This window comes from Nicotiana tomentosiformis, chromosome 8 (genome assembly GCF_000390325.3).
Source record: "Nicotiana tomentosiformis chromosome 8, ASM39032v3, whole genome shotgun sequence".
Lineage (NCBI taxonomy): Eukaryota > Viridiplantae > Streptophyta > Magnoliopsida > Solanales > Solanaceae > Nicotiana > Nicotiana tomentosiformis.
The window spans coordinates 66386619-66403091 of record NC_090819.1 but is presented as its reverse complement, the minus strand read 5'-3'; the positions used below and the strand labels follow the sequence as shown (position 1 = coordinate 66403091).

At 36.7% G+C, this 16473-nt stretch overlaps 2 protein-coding genes across 2 annotated transcripts; both read right to left on the bottom strand.

Moving 5' to 3' along the window:
* Positions 1-219: 219 nt before the first annotated feature.
* Positions 220-3176, bottom strand: LOC104100403 (ABC transporter G family member 14-like). Its single transcript, XM_009607622.4, has 5 exons — positions 2879-3176; positions 1985-2741; positions 1539-1715; positions 1241-1428; positions 220-1105 (listed from the first exon to the last, which is right to left on the bottom strand). The coding sequence occupies exons 1-5, from the start codon at positions 3011-3013 to the stop codon at positions 461-463; spliced, it is 1902 nt and encodes a 633-aa protein (XP_009605917.1). The 5' UTR covers positions 3014-3176; the 3' UTR covers positions 220-460.
* A 6731-nt stretch (positions 3177-9907) lies between these two features.
* On the bottom strand, positions 9908-10474 carry LOC138897620 (uncharacterized). The gene has a single exon (XM_070183613.1). The coding sequence runs from the start codon at positions 10472-10474 to the stop codon at positions 9908-9910; it is 567 nt and encodes a 188-aa protein (XP_070039714.1).
* Between the last annotated feature and the right edge of the window lie 5999 nt (positions 10475-16473).

Genomic DNA, 16473 nt, shown 5'->3' with positions numbered 1-16473 from the left:
CACCAAGAAGTTATAATTATAAAGGAAAGGCACTGAGGAGAAAAAAAAGCTAATTTAGTGATCGAAACAGGTGCTGTCTTTATATGGTCAATGCACTTGCAGAACTCATTAATTTATTGTACTCTTCTTGTTTGAGAAAACCCCACTCAGATTCTAAATCTTGTTATGCGTTGCTTTTTCTTTTTGCTGGGATTAAAAATGAATCTGTTGTTTGCTTCATTGTACAATAAAGGATATATTTATTCCGTTCAAAGTGTTACAGATTTATTCTTCCAAACATTTAAATATTCCTAAGTCAGTTATGTAATTAAACATTGCCAGAGTGGTACTAACATTCGAATTCTTGGTGTATATGATCAAAACTTGGCAATGGGATCATAATCTAAATCAAATTAACATTATTACTATGTTGTTGAGGAATTAAAAAAAACCTTCCACTTTGCTCTTGATCTGCACGTCTTCATCGTACACGATTGAGTGCTAGATAAGCAAGAAGCCGATATCCCACTAACATTAGAGCCATGATCAATACATCCATCCACATATTGTTCAGACCTACTGATTTTATTGCTGGGAAATCTGCAACCTGGCAATAGACTCCTTTTGAACACTCGTAGTAGTCGTTGTCGTTGTACTGTACCCCTAGTAGCAACTTGTAGCAATAGTAGCTGTAGCTCAGATATTTTAACCAAACTATGAAAGGGGGAATTTGCTGAATGTAATATCCTCCAGCAATTAGGAAGACTAAGGTTGTGACGGATGCTAAGGTAGTCGCCTGTTTCACATCCATGAGCATGGCCCCATAAGCTAGACCGAGACTCTGAGAGACGAGTACGCTGTAAAGGACTATTACAAGAGATAAGATGAAGGTGGCTGGGTTAGCTTTGAGTCCACCCATCCAGTAAAGGATAAAGGTAAACGCTGTCGGTAGTGCTAGTTCTATGGGAAGATCTCCTACAGTTTTGGCTAGAAAATATGATGAGAGTCGGTACATTCCTGATGATCTCTCTTTGATCAGCATCCTTCTTTCTTGAGGAAAAGTGAAAACTGCATTGTAGAGTGGATAGAAGCCCCAGAATACCGCGAAGAAAAATAACATTGCAATCTGCACCAGGAAGTCAAATGACAACAATATCATTTTGCTGATATGAAATTAATGTAGCAACTCAGAAATGGTTTAATAATCAAAGAGAACATTGTGTTACTTAAAGATAACACAGGTGAAGCGATAAGTTCTTACTCTGTCTTCAATGTGAGATGTTGGAGTATGCCACCACAATAGTCCTGCAAGAAATGCTACACTTATAACTTGGAAGATTCTAAGCCTATTGAAAGTCTCGTATCTTCGCTCCCTTAGCCCCCTTAGTAGCAGCACCTTAAATTGATAGCCCCAACTTGTGCTCCATTGCTCTGACTTCACACCATTTCCTGCACGAGTAAAGGGTGATAGAGCTGTAATTAGTCACTAATTAGAGGTAGATGAAGTATTTGATATCAATTAAAACAATCCCTTTCTTCACTGTGAATTGGAAACTTACTTGTTGAAACATCCTTTATGTAAGTGTAATTATTGGTGTCTAAACTGCATAGCTCAGTTTTCAACCTAGTAGAAATGACCTTGTCATATGCAGAGATGAGAGCTTCTCTCACAGATTTCTTCTCCTGTTCAGTGTTGTCACCTTGCTCAATTGCATGCTTGGAATCAGGTCCAATTCCTGTAAATTTAAAGGTAGATTTCAAAAAAAGATGTTTGATACCATATACATGATTTTTAAATGTCTCAATGTTCAACGTAACCTTAAAACTTTTGGAAATCTCTTCCCTCTGTATACAGTATAAGTATTTGGTCAAAAAGGAAATGAAGGAGAATTAAGAGTGGGATTCTCTTTTTACTCTACTTACATAAAGTTATACTAATAATTACCATTGCTTATCAAAAATCAAATGATGAAACTATGAATTGATGTAAGAATGTTTGAATTACCATTGGCGAGATCGAGCAAGAGATCAGCAGGATTAATAGTGATGGATGTGGAAAAACCAACAGAGGAGAAGTATTCCAAGGCAGTAGATGCAGGACCATAGTAGATAGGGCAGCCCTCAGAAAGCAAGACTACCTTATCAAACATATGGTAAAGCCTACTAGATGGCTGGTGGATTGTAGTGATCACAGTTCTGCCACCGTTTGCTAGGCGCTTAACTGTAGTTAGAATCCTCAGAGCTGTAGTAGAATCCAAACCAGAAGTAGGCTCATCTAGCAATAGTAAACTTGGGTTGATTAGCATTTCTTGACCTATGCTTACCCTCTTCTTCTCCCCACCTGATATCCCTCTAAATAATGGTCCTCCAATCATGCTGTTTCGACACTTGTTTAATCCGAGCTCCGTAATAACATGCTCCACATGCTGTTCTTTCTCCTCTTTGCTTAGGCTTTGGGGAAGCCTAAGCAGAGCTGTGAAGAGGAGAGTTTCTGTTACAGTTAGATGAGGGTATAGGATATCGTCTTGTGCCACGAATCCAGTACTACGTTTGATAGCTCCAGAGAATGGCTGGTTGTTGTATGCAATTTTCCCTGATAATTTGCCCGAAAGACGGCCTCCTAAAGCTGTTAGGAGGGTAGTCTTTCCACTACCTGATGGACCTAACATTGCTAGCATCTCCCCCGGGCACACAATACCTGTCACTCCATTTAGTATAGTCTTCTCTTTTGTGCTTGTTATCTTGTACACTATTTCTTCAAACTGCATAACATATTGAACACATGAATAAGTATAGAATACTAATTTACATGTTTTAATTTGCCAATATATATATATAAAGAAATTAAAAACTACATGCATGACTCAATTTTTACTACTAGTTAGGAAATTAAAGAGACCTTCAAAGTTATGGGAAACAAGGCCCTTTGTGTAAAGGACTCTGAGTTCATCTCCGGCATCGATGAATTAGGAGGAGCTGCCATCAATTCAGTGCCAAAGTTTTCTGGTTTTGGTGCTACACAGTGAAGAGGCATTGGCCAAAATTAGGAGTAGTTCAAAGCTGATGCAGTACTTTAGCACTTTTTCTGGTTTAGTATTAGTAGTGTGTGTGTTTTTGGCTGGAGTGATGAGTAGTGAATGGAGAGAAGTTATAAGAAAGGAGAGAATTGAAGTTAAAGAGTTGCTTTTAACTTGAATGAAAGAGAAGTGGACAACCATATAAATATATAAGCAGAGAAAGACACAGAAACCAGGACCTATTGTGTTAAAGTTTTCATGATGTAGGGCTATCTCCCTTTTCTTTTCCTTCCACCTTTTTCTCTTAAATTAAAGTAATCTAACACTTTCACTTAATCAAATTATTTAAACTATCTCCTTCCATTTAAGTTCCCTTCCCCTCTATCATTTTAGCATCCTCTCGAGTTATTTCGTCACTATAGCAAATTTAATTTGGCCTAAAAACACAATAATTTCCTGAAAAATATTGCCTAATGAACAAATCATATATACTACTACTAGTAGTAGATCTCCTAATAATAATACCCAAAGGGTTCATAGATCATTCATCATGTAGTCTCACTTAATTCCAACAAGAAGAAGTGGGTTATGAGAAACATGCCACTGAGCAAATCATTTTTCACTTGCCTTGCAACTCTCTGACTGAAAAGAAAAAAGCAGCTCTACTTGATTTAGACATTAATTAATTATTCTGTATAATGATTTTTTTAAGCAACTTGCAATATAAGAAAATGAAAACCTAATGTGGCAGTACCCTAGGAATCATGGGTTTTGGAGGCAAATTTTGTCGGATTGGTGCTTTTTTCTTCTTTTTGTGTTATTTTAGCATTGCGTTATTCGGAAATTTTCCAACTCATTTGAATTCCTTACTTGAAAATTTTATTTACTTCCGATAGTGCTTCCCACCTTTAACTCAATAAAGCTCTATTATTTTTGGACTTTTTTTAAACTTTTCTGCAAATGGGTTCTTACATTATCTGCATGTCAACTCCTGTGCATGCGGCACTCTTTTTTTCAACTTAACTTATATATAAACTTACAGTGTAAAAGTTTTTAGGTTATTATTGTACATTTACCGGTTGCAACATGTAATTTATTGTCTTTTCCGGCTTACGAAATCAGTGTTTATATATCATAGAAAAACATGTATAATTGATTTTCAAATAATTAACCTGATAGGGTAAAAATTCTTTGTACCGACAAGTGTATATAATTAAACCTTTTTGGGCTTACTTGATTTTCTATGTTATGCATTCCTTTCTTTTTCTCTTTATGTAATGCGCCTCAGGCTCTACCAAAGATATCTGACTTAAGAACCCACCATGAAATTAATGGAGTGATGCATTTAATCCTCAACCATATGATAAGTTTTATTAATGCTCATTGACATTTGATTATATTCTGAGCTCTTCAACTGATGGAATATGTAATGTAAGGTCACAGATTACCAAGAAAAACAAAAAGATGCGTACCTTTTCTTTTTTTCAGATGTTCATAAATTAATTCTGAAGGGTCGATAAATCAAAACAGGAAAAAAGAGTGAAGCTAGAATAGTAATGATATTTAAGTACTCTATACGAAAAAAAAGAAAAGAAAAGTAAAGAACGAAACCTTATTTTGGTGAATTTCTCAGTGGAGATTGATGCTGCAAAGCTGCATTGGAGAAAATATTCTGAAAATAGAGTAACATGACTAAGCTTTGGCTTAATTTGTACATGACCGTACATTTTTATATGCGGTGAACAGAATAAATGTTTTGAACAAGAAATTAATATTGATCTTATTTTATTGAACTTTGATTAGCCACTTTTGTTTAGTAATAATGAAGGTAGCTTATTGGCATGCACACACTTATTCAGCTTTTCCATTATTTAACTGTTTCCTCCTTAAATTTCCATTGGCTGCATTTAGCTGAATATTATGTTAATTTGGCTTTCTACTGGATAAAATACGGGATGCGAGACTGAAATGATTCAAACATGCGAAAATGAGATGCCTAGATACCCCAGTAAAAAGGAGAGGTTGGCCACATCGGGTCTAGAAGAAGTAGAGTCAGGCCAAATAAGTATTGGAGAGAAGTGATAAGACACGACATAGCACATCTAGCCCTTGATAGAAGGGTCGGTGTGAGGGTCGAAAATTAGGATAGAAGGTTAGTAGATAATCGAGCGTATTTCTTTTCCTTATCTGTGGCATTAATATTATTCTCGTAACTGTGCTGTTGTTCTTGCATCTTGTACTGCTTCTTTTCAATAATGTTGTTATTATTCTTTTCCTGAGTCGAGTGTCGCTATTGTTGTTGCTTCCTCAACCTTTCGTGAAAAACATAATTAATTATCATTATAGCTAGCTAGCATTCTTCGGATATAACTCTATTCACCAAAAAATAGACATATGGAAAGAAATAACCTTATATTTTTATTTGTCTCAATTGAGATTTGAATGCAAAACTTATAGTTATCTATTCACTTTATTGACCACTAGGCTATGGTGCCATATAATTTCATACTTTTTCTAATGATAAACTTAGAAAATGGAAGAATCCCTAATCCAAACATTTGTCGCTTTCCAGTTAAAAATCACAGGATATTCATGCCACTCGTGGGGAGCATTTATGCTTCTCTCCAGTAGCAGTATAATAACATTTCGGTAACAGGAAATTAAAGGAGAAACCCCAAACCAATTCTGATAAATTTTGCTAAGCCACCCACATATTAAGCAAATGAAAAGTGAAAACCTATGGTTAGATCTTTTTCGTTGTAAAGCCAATTAATTCTTATATTCCCCAGCCCCACTTATAAGATTTTCTTTATAAGACTGTAGTTTTCAATATTCGTATCATGCAAATTGAATCCGAAATCATCATATTCTATAATTCTGTCGTTGCCATTCCTGCACAATATTTATTCATTAGAAGTTGAAGTTATTAGATGTTAAACAAAGTCTTTCTTAGATGGTCTCTCTTCCGACTTGACCCTAAGATATTTAGTTGTGTAATGTTTTTCTATAACCGAGTTTCTGAACTTACCTTTGCCGATTAATGAAATTAAAATTGTGAAAACAACATAGAACACTACAACAATATGCCATGGATATGAATGATTGTGACCGAAGATACTCTTAATATGATATGATATGATATGATATGATATGATATTGTTTGCTTTGGGCTAAGCCCACACAAATTTTCCCTAAAGGTTTCACTCCATTAAAAAATGTATATTTAGACTCCCAATCTATTCAGCAACCAACGTGAGATTTTGTTCGCTCACCCAACAATGTTTTTAATTTTGAAACCTGGTGTTGCTTCTACCATTTCGGTTGTTAACTGTAACAAGTTTTTGAACAAATTGTCCGTCGATCTAGTTATGTGGTTTTGGTGTCTGAACAGAAAAGAAATTCAACTTGGTTTTGGGAGGCTTGCTTTTACTAAATTTCTTTGTTTTAAATATATTATAATTATAATTATAAATTAGACCAACCAGATTCCGATTTGTGTTCATAAAAATAGCTGTTGTGGGCAAAACAGTACTGTGAAAGCACGGGGTCATTGTGGAGCCAGTCTTTTCTTATGTGTTGTCATTTTGGAGAGGGAGAGGAGGAGGGGCCAATTTGTAGAGCATCCTACTATTTTTTCGGGTCAATTTAATTTATCACTTCTCACTTATGGAGAATCAATGCAACAAACTTTTAGAGTTCGGTAAGAGCTTGTTTGGCCAAGTTTTTGGGAGGCTGAGGATACTTTTTAGAAAGTTTAGAGCTTGTTTGGCCAAAATTATGGGAGGTTAAAAAGTATTTTTTATTTATTTTAAATTTAAGGTGTTTAGCCAAAATAAAAAGTATTTTTGAGTAGCAGCATAAACAGTTTTTCTGCTTTTGGGAAGAAGCTACAAATTCTAGCTTCTTCCAAGAATCAGAAGCAGAAAATTAATTTGTTCAAGGCAAAATAACCTTACAATAAATTTATATTTTTTAAATTATCCCTCGTTAATTTAATACTTTTCTTTTCCTTTTCCTTTTTTTTTGGTAACTAACTTATTTTATTAATCACCAAGAATCAATTTCAAAATCATAGCAAAGCTAACACAGCTTGCTATCAAATCTCATGATAAAGGCCATACTCTACTCCCTAGAAACACAAACTATGCAAAAAAGACTTGTTCCTAGGAGTTACTCGAACGCTACAAACATAGGCTACTTCCTTCGCAATCTGCTCCCACACTCGATTTTTTTGTTCAAAGATTCGTATGTTCCTTTCAATCCATATTTGATGAACTGCTTCTGTATACACAACTTTGAACATCTGTGCCCGTTGGGATTTCCCACTAGAACATTGAATTGCCCATTGTGTGAACTGTTGCCAATCCAGAGCTCCCAACTATTGTGTCTGTATCCATTGACATAGCTTGTTCCAGATATGCTTTGTGTATTCACATTGCATAAAGATGATCTCTCATTTCCTCTTGCATTCTGTAAAGCACACATTGAGTATCTACAGTAATCCCCCATTTGCTTAGTCTATCACAAGTCAATAATCTTTCCCGCAACATTAGCCACATTGTGAATCTTGCTTTTGGTCTTGCTGCATTGTTGAACATTAAGCTCTTCCATTCCACTCGGCTATAGTCACCAAGAAAATATAGGTAGATTTGTCTGATCAAGCTTCTTTTGTGTGATTGTTCAAAGTGTATGTTTTCCAGTATCTCTTTAGCCTCTATCACTTTCCTCACCATCCAACAAGCTTGCTGTGGTATTGGCATGTTAGCGATCTGTTTCCCTTTGATGTAATATGTGTGAATCCATCAAATTCATAATTTGTCCTGTTTGTGTGCTAAGTCCCAGCAAGTCTTTGCTATTGTTGCTTTGTTCCAAATCTTCAGGTTGGTGAGGTTAAGGCCACCCCCAGCTTTGGGTAAGCAAACTTTATCCCACGCAACCAATGCCTTCTTTGTAATTTCATTGACCCCCGACCATATGTTGGACCTGCACAATCCCTCAATAAGCTTGATCACTTTTGTTGGAATTACAAACAATTGTGCCTAGAAAACTTGTATACCAAACAAATCACTCTGAACTAATTGAGTCCTCCCAATATAAGACAAAGTCTTAGCAGTCCAAGAAGTAATTCTGGCAGTCATTATTTCAATGAGAGGTTGCCACTGAAGAACACTTAGCTTCTTGGTAGACAGTGGTACACCAAGGTATTTGAAGGGTAATTCCCCAGCAGAGAGGCCCAAATACTGCAGTATTTGTTGTCTATGATCTGAGGTAACCCCTCCAAAGTAGGCTTCACTCTTGTTGAGGTTTGTTTGTAGCCCGGAAGCTTGAGTGAACTGGTAGAACTTCTGTTGAATTACCTGTATTGATTTCAGATCTCCTCTAGCAAATAGTAGCAAATCATCAGCAAAACATAGGTGTGTGATCCCTAGTTTGGTACATCGAGGGTGGTATTTGAACTCTTTCTCCATCTTGAGACTAGCCAGATTCCTACTCAGATATTACATTGCTATAACAAATAAGAAGGGTGATATTGGGTCACTTTGTCTCAGTCCCTTGGCAGCATTGAAAGGTTCTGTTGGCTCTCCATTAACAATGATGGAGTAGTTGACTGTTTGTATGCACTCCATTACCCAAGAGATGAATAACTGAGGAAATCCCAATTCTTCCATAACTTGCTTTAGATATGGCCATTCCACAGAGTCATAAGTTTTTTGCAAGTCAATCTTTATCATACATCGAGGAAAGATGTTCTTTCTAGAATATGCCTTCACCAACTCATGTACTAGAATTATATTATCAGCAATCCTCCTCCCAGGTATAAATCCTACAAGAGCTTCATTGATAATTGTGTTGATTATTCCTTGCATTCTTGATGCAAGGATCTTGGAAATCAGTTTGTATAGCACAGTGCAACAGGCAATTGGACGGAATTCCTTAACAGTTTTTGGCTTGCTAGTGTTAGGAACCAAAGTAATAACAATGCAATTGATAGCTCTGTATAGTTTTCCAGTAGTAAAATATTCCAGGATAGCTTCAGTAACCTCATCCTTGATAATTGGCCAAGCCTTCTTGTAGAAACATGCATTGTACCCATCAACACCAGGTGCCTTATCTTCTCCAATGGAGCATAGCCCTTTATAGATCTCTTCTTCAGTCACAGCTTTACATAGTAAAATTCTTTGCTGCTGAGTAAGCTTTGGTCCTTTTTGCATCACCAATTTATCTATAGCAGGAAGTGAATGTGCAATAGACCCCATCAATGATTTGTAGAAAGCCACAATCTCCATTTTGATATTTTCAGAGTTATTTAGCTTGTTTCCAGTAATAGAAGTAAGCTCTAAGATTTTCTTTCTCTGACTCATTTCTTTCATAATAGCTGTAAAGTATTTTGTATTAGAATCTCCTAGTTTTATCTATCTTACTCTGGCTTTTTGTTTCAAGGTTCCTTCTTCTATCAAGTCCCACTTCTCCAGGTTTTGTATCAGTCCTTTCTCCTCTAACAGTAGTTCATCAGAGCAATTAGTAGTTATGCTCATTTGAACCCTATCAAGATCGATTATGGCTTTCTTAATCTTCTGTCTTATGAATTTGAACTCTTTAACATTTAGCTTTCTAAGCACTGGCCTAAGTGTTTTCAGCTTCAACCAAATATTCTGCATGTTCTTACTATGGATTCTCTGCTGTCATATTTGCTGAACACTGCTTAGGAAGCTCTCATGCTCTGCCCACACATTGAAGAATTTAAAAGGTGTTTTCCTGTTTTCTTGTTTAATAGTTAGACTTAAGCTCATAGGAGCATGGTGAAAAATAAAAGGCACCTTATATATATTAGCTACATGCCCCTATTACATCATCCACTCATAATTGCCAAACATCCTGTCAATTCTGCTCCATAGTCTGTCACTCCCATCTTACTTATTAGACCATATATAATATTCACCTTCCCATGCCAATTCACTAAGCCTTAAGTCTTGGACACATTTATTGAAGTCTTGGATTTCAGCCATACTGTTTGGATTCCCATGTATCCTATCTTGTAGTTGTAGTACAAAGCTAAAATATCTTCCAATTAACCATGGTGTGGATATCTTTTTTCCTATCTCTGTTAAACTTTTCCATAATTGCTTCCTTCTCTCTATAGTGTTAAAGCCATAAACTACTGACAATATACACTCTTGATCCTTCATAATATCTTTAACAGAGCAATGTATAATTTGTGCTTCTGCTTTAAGTAAAGTGACCGAGTAGTAATTTGGATCCCAGATCACCCATATTCTTCCATTTACTGCATCATTATAGTTATTAAGTATCTCCCAGCCAGGTGCAATGTGGCAGTTTACTCTCTTTACTTTATGCTCTTTAACTCCAGTTTCAATGATACCTGCAAGCTTGATGTTTTTGATCTTCAGATAATTTTTGAGCTCTTTCCTCTTGTAACACTTATTGATACCCCTGACATTCCACAGTAACCATGTCATTGATTGGATTTAGTGCCCCCACCTCTATCATAAGGTAGGGAAGAACTTTCACTGGTACCAGCTGCTACAGTTTTGGAGCCACTCCTGTTATTAATAGGTTTTAACATAGGAAAATTGTCGAGGCTCAAATTTGGGCTAACTTGCTTTTTGCCTTTGTCCACTGTACTTGTTAATGTGTTCCCTGCATCCTTTTCAATTTGGTTATGAGTATGCTCCTGAATCTCCACTGGTATGCAAGGTTGGATTTTCTCTTCTACTGTAACAGTTTGATTCAGATTTATTCTGTTGCCACCTTCATTCATCATACCTTCTTTGTTCCCAGCTTCAGGTATCACAGGTCCCTTAGTTCTCCATTCATATGTAGCTTTTTTTGTTTCTCTTCTTCTCTTTGGCTGTTGTCCCTGATGCTCTCTCAAGCCTTGTTGATTGTGACATACATGACCAAAGGTCTGGCACTTGTCACAATAGCTTGGTTTCTATTCATATACCAATTCTTGCTGAAATTTCCTGCCCCTAGATCCAAAACAGTAATCTCTATAGGCATGGTTATTGTCACATTGACTTCAATCAACATCCTTGCATAGGAGATTCTTATTTGCTTGGTGGTGCATTCATCTGCAAATAGATGCTTCCCAATTGCACTGACAATTTTCCTTTTTTTTTTTAATTCCTACTATACATTTCTTCTCTTTTTTATTTTAGTCAGTAATTTTGATTCTCTTTCTACGTGGCTCCCATTGATGACAAGATGCAGGAAGAGAGGCTTAGATGGTTCGGACATGTTCAGAGGAGAAGCCCAGATACTCCGGTACGGAGGTGTGAGCAGCTGGTTGTGGAGGGCACGAAAAGAGGTAGAGGGCGGCCTAAGAAGTATTGGGGAGAGGTGATCATGAAGGATATGGCGAGGCTCCAGATTTTCGAGGACATGATACTTGATAGGAAGATGTGGAGGTCGAGTATTAGGGTTGTAGGTTAGGAGGTAATTGAGTCTTGCCTTACTTCGTACCATTGTGAGACTAGATAGGTAGGATTTTTGTCTAAGATAGCTAGTGGCAATATCGTGTCTTACTATTTTGCTTTTCAGTGCATGACCTATTTACTAGCTATCGCTTTTGCTTTGCATTTTTCTTCTGGATTTCATGGTGTTCCTATTTTTCCTATGATTGCTGTGGTGATACTAATATTGTCTCCTTTTGTCCTTTTGTTTTTTTTTTTCTTGAGCCGAGGGTCTTTCGAAAACAGCCTCTCTACCCTTCGGGGTAGGGGTAAGGTCTGCGTACACACTACCCTCCCCAGACCCCATTAGTGAAATTTTACTGGGTTGTTGTTGTTGTTGTTTCTCCTATTCCTACGACTAAATTTTAAATTTATATTGAATGATATATTTTGATATATTTAAATTATCATATAAACAATATGTAATACCAAACACTCAATGTTATTGCTTTGGAATAACTATATTTTATATTGATTGGAATTTTTAATTTATATTTTTACTTTACGTTTTATATTTTAATTTAATTATTTTAAATAAATATTTAAATTTACTTTTTTTTCTCCATAATACTAATCGCAAATTAAACCTTTAATGTCCTTTTTCATAATTTGATATGTAAAAGTACTTTTTTAAAAGATTGGCCAAACACAATGAGCTTGCAAAAAGCACTACTCAAATGAATTTGCCAAACACGAACTGCTATTTTGTAGAAGAACTTTTTCAAAAAGTATTTTTCAAAATAAGTAATTTTTGGCAGCTTGGGCAAACAGGCTCTTAAGGTGTTTGACCAAGATGAAAAAGTACTTTTGAGCAGCAACAAAAGTCATTTTTTTTGCTTTTGGGAAGAATCTATAAATTTTAGCTTCTTCCAAGAAGCAGAATCAGAAGCATAAAATTATTTATTCAGGATAAAAATAACCTTATAATAAATATATTTTCCAAATAATAATTAATTTAATATTTTTCTTTTCCTTTTCTTTTTTATTTCTACTATACCTTTTTTTTTTTTTAAAATTTTAATCATGTTTTTATTCTCTTTCTCCTAGTCCTAAGAGTAGATTTTAAATTTATATTGAATGATGTATTTTAATATATTTTAATTATCATGTATTCAATATGTAAAACCAAATACTCAACGTCATTGCTTCAGAATAACTATATTTTATATTGATTGAAAATTTTAATGTATATTTTTACGTTATGTATATTTTAATTGAGTTTTTAATAATAAATATTTAATTTTTTTTCTTTTTTAAATAATACTAATTACAAACTGAACCTTTATTGTCCTTTTTCGCAATTTGATACTTAAAAGTACTGTTTAAAAAAATTGCCAAACAAAATGAGTTTGCAAAAAATACTACTCAAATGAATTGGCCAAACACAAACTGCTATGTTGCAAATGTACTTTTAAAAAAAATACTTTTGAACAAAAACACTTTTTAAAATAAGCAATTTTCGATAGCTCAGCCAAACATGCTCTAAATTAGACTAAATTATTTTTAAATTTATGATTTTAAACTACTATACGTTGTTACTCTCCTAATGGAATGGTGAAAAAAAAAATGCTCAAACAAGAATCAATATTTATTTAGTTTGAATCTCAAAAAGAAAAAGCCACACTTTAACGTGTACTTGATCATTTCCATTCCTTCCCTTCCCCTACGTGAAAAAGTTTTTCTTTGTTGGATTAAACCCATCAATTGTCAATTAACTTTTATTTCATTGCATCGAAGTTGACTTCACGAGGAGAAAATAAACAAGACATTTTTTATGATATTTGTATACGGTTGAAATCGATTTTGGCTTTCGTATGACTGGTCGAGATGGGAACATAATGGACCGAAGAGAGTATTCATAATATCGAGATGAGATCCGAAAAAGGCACAAACGAGCTTCGAGTTTCAGGGATAGGTCAAATACCGAGCTCGAAGTCATTATCGAGCTCGAGTCCAAATCAAACTATGATGAGAAGCGATGGAATCAAGCTTAAGGGCCAGAGGCCAACCAATACCGACCCTGAGTCAATACTGGGGCCCGAGTCAATATCGAGCTCGAACCCACATCGAGCTCTAAACCTGAAAACCGACCGATACCAAGTCCGATCAAGATCGAGCCAAGAGACAAGAGCCGTTATAACTACACTAAGAGAGGGAATCTCGGCTGAAACTAGGGAAAAATTGATTTATCATGGGTTCTCCACTATGTATTTTTTATTATATCCAAAGTAGGATCCTTCCTCTATAAGAGGGATGGTTATTATTCCTGTAAAGGGGGCTATCAAGTCATTCATACACTTTAACTTAGATACAATACACTCCCATATTGAAGAATTATCCTTTTTAGCTTTATAGATTGGTTCATCTTGCTTAATCCATAAATCTTCTTCTTTTCTATTCGATTTGTATCTTTTCTTTATAGTCAATATTCGATATTCCTACTTACTCTTACGATTTGTGTCAAGTTATACCATATACTCTTAGAACTACGTACAAATTTATCTTTATCCGTTTTTCGAGTAAACAGTTTGGCGCTCACTGTGGGACTAAGGATAATAGTGATTATTTGATACGAATCTGCAAAAATACACCATTTTACGCTTGTTTTCGGAAGTGTCTTTGATTTCGGATTAGCAACGACGAGCTCTTAATTAAATAGCCTTACCTATTGACAACGAAGCTGGCCTTCAAGGTGAGAATAACAACTTAATGCCCAGGGCCGAAAGGCCACTTGTCAATGCCGTTGGAACTTGAGTCAAAGTACCATTAGACGTTAATTCGCATGTGGCCATTGAGGTAAACCTACGTTCTGAACCTGAAAATAGCATTCATGATGGTACTCAATCTCCAGCTCGAGAAACCCATAACGTTGAGGAAAACAGAATCAACTTGCGTATGATTTTCTAAATGTTGCAAGCTCAACAAATAGCAATAGCTCAGTTGCAGAGTCAAACCCAGATACCGAGCAGGCCGAAGCCCAGTCTACCCCGAAAAATCACCCACAGAACGGAGCCAGCAGTAGTAAGATCAAATGAGCAAGAATCGAGAACTAATCCCGAAATTTCTAAGATACTCGAGGAACTCACAAAACGGATTGAAGCAAACGACAAAAAAGTGAAAACATATAACTCTAGGGTCGATCAGATCCCGGGGGTACCACCAGTGTTGAAAGGGTTGGATTCCAAAAAATTCATGCAAAAGCTTTTTCTGCCAAGTGCAGCTCCAAAATCGATCCCCAAAAAATTCCGCATGCTCGAGATTCCTAAATATAATGGAACGACCGACCCCAACGAACACGTCACCTCTTACACATGTGCCATCAAGGGTAACGATTTAGAAGACGATGAAATTGATTCTGTGCTGTTGAAAGAATTCGGAGAGACCCTTTAGAAGGGAGCAATGATTTGGTATCACAACCTACCACCAAACTCCATCGACTCATTCGCCATGTTAGCAGACTCTTTCGTAAAGGCACACGCAGGGGCCATAAAGGTCGCAGCGAGGAAATTGAACCTTTTCAAGGTAAGACAAAGGGATAATGAAATGCTGAGGGAATTCGTGTCCCGATTTCAAATAGAACGCATGGAATTTCCACCGGTCACATATGATTGGGCCGTTCAATCTTTCACCCAAGGGTTAAACGAGCGGAGTTCGATAGCATCATGTCGGCTGAAACAAAATTTGATCGAGTATCTGGCTGTAACTTGGGCAGATGTGCACAATCGATATCAATCGAAGATCAGGGTCGAGGACAACCAATTAGGAGCCCCTTCCGGTTCAATACATACAAACAAGTCGGTAGTTAAAAACCAGAGGGACGTCGACATGGATCCAAGGTCGAACAGAGACCGATATCAACCATATACCACAGATCGAAGGAACAATGGTTCAGGATGCAATTCCGCCTGGAACAATCGAAGAAATGATCGAGGACAGAATTCTCGGGGACTTATGAGCAAAAGTGGTTTTGATAAGTATGCCAATCCCACAGAAGCACCCCGGTTATTGAAATATAACTTTAGCATCGATGCATCAGGCATTGTGTCGGCAATCGGAAGGATCAAAGATGCTAGGTGGCCCAGACCCATACAAACCGATCCTTCCCAAATAAACCCAAATTTGATGTACAAGTATCATGGCACGCATGGTCACAAGATCGAAGATTTTAGGCAATTAAGGGAGGAGGTATCTCGTCTATTCAGTGAGGGCCACCTTCGAGAGTTCCTCAGCGATCGAGCCAAGAATCATTTCAGAGAAAGGGATGCCAACAAGAAAAATGAATAGGAGGAACCCCAACATATCATTCATATGATCCTCGGTGGGGTCGACACTCCACAGGGACCCATATTCAAACGCACTAAGATATCAATCACTAGGAAAAATGAGCACGAGATTATGTGCCCGAAGGCACTTTATCGTTCAACAATGAAGAAGCAGAGGGCATTTCTCAGCCCCACAATGGTGCTCCGGTAATTTCTATCTTATTAAATAAAGTTCAAGTTAAGCCTATTTTAGTGGATCCAGATAGCTCGACGAATATCATCCGATCGAGGGTCGTGGAGCAGCTTGGCCAACAAAATGAAATCGTGCCCGCAGCTCGGGTCTTAAACGACTTTAATATGGCTAGTGAAACAACTAAATGGGAGATTACTCTACCAGTGAACGTGGCTGAAACCATTCAAGATACCAAATTCCACGTAATCGAGGGTGACTTGAGGTATAATGCCCTATTCGGAAGGCCTTGGATCCACAATATGAGGGCAGTCCCTTTGACTCTCCGCAAAATGATGAAATTCCCAACGTCGGACGATGTAAAAACAGTATACGGGGAGCAGCATGCTGCAAAGGAAATGTTTGCGGTCGATGAGGTAACACTGATATCAACACTATCAACCTCGGAAAGGTCGAGCGTAGAAGGTAAACAGGAAGTCAAATAGCAATCACAGCCACCAGCTTCGACCGAATTAAGGAAGCAGGAGATAGAAGAAGAAGAGGAGGATTTT

Coding starts and splice junctions, on each gene's coding strand:
- LOC104100403 (XM_009607622.4), bottom strand. CDS start 3,013: ATGCCTCTTCACTGTGTAGCACCAAAACCAGAAAACTTTGGCACTGAA. Junction 1,716..1,984: donor CTTGCTCGATCTCGCCAATG/GTAATTCAAACA, acceptor TTAAATTTACAG/GAATTGGACCTGATTCCAAG. Junction 1,106..1,240: donor CATCTCACATTGAAGACAGA/GTAAGAACTTAT, acceptor TTCCTGGTGCAG/ATTGCAATGTTATTTTTCTT.
- LOC138897620 (XM_070183613.1), bottom strand. CDS start 10,474: ATGACATGGTTACTGTGGAATGTCAGGGGTATCAATAAGTGTTACAAG.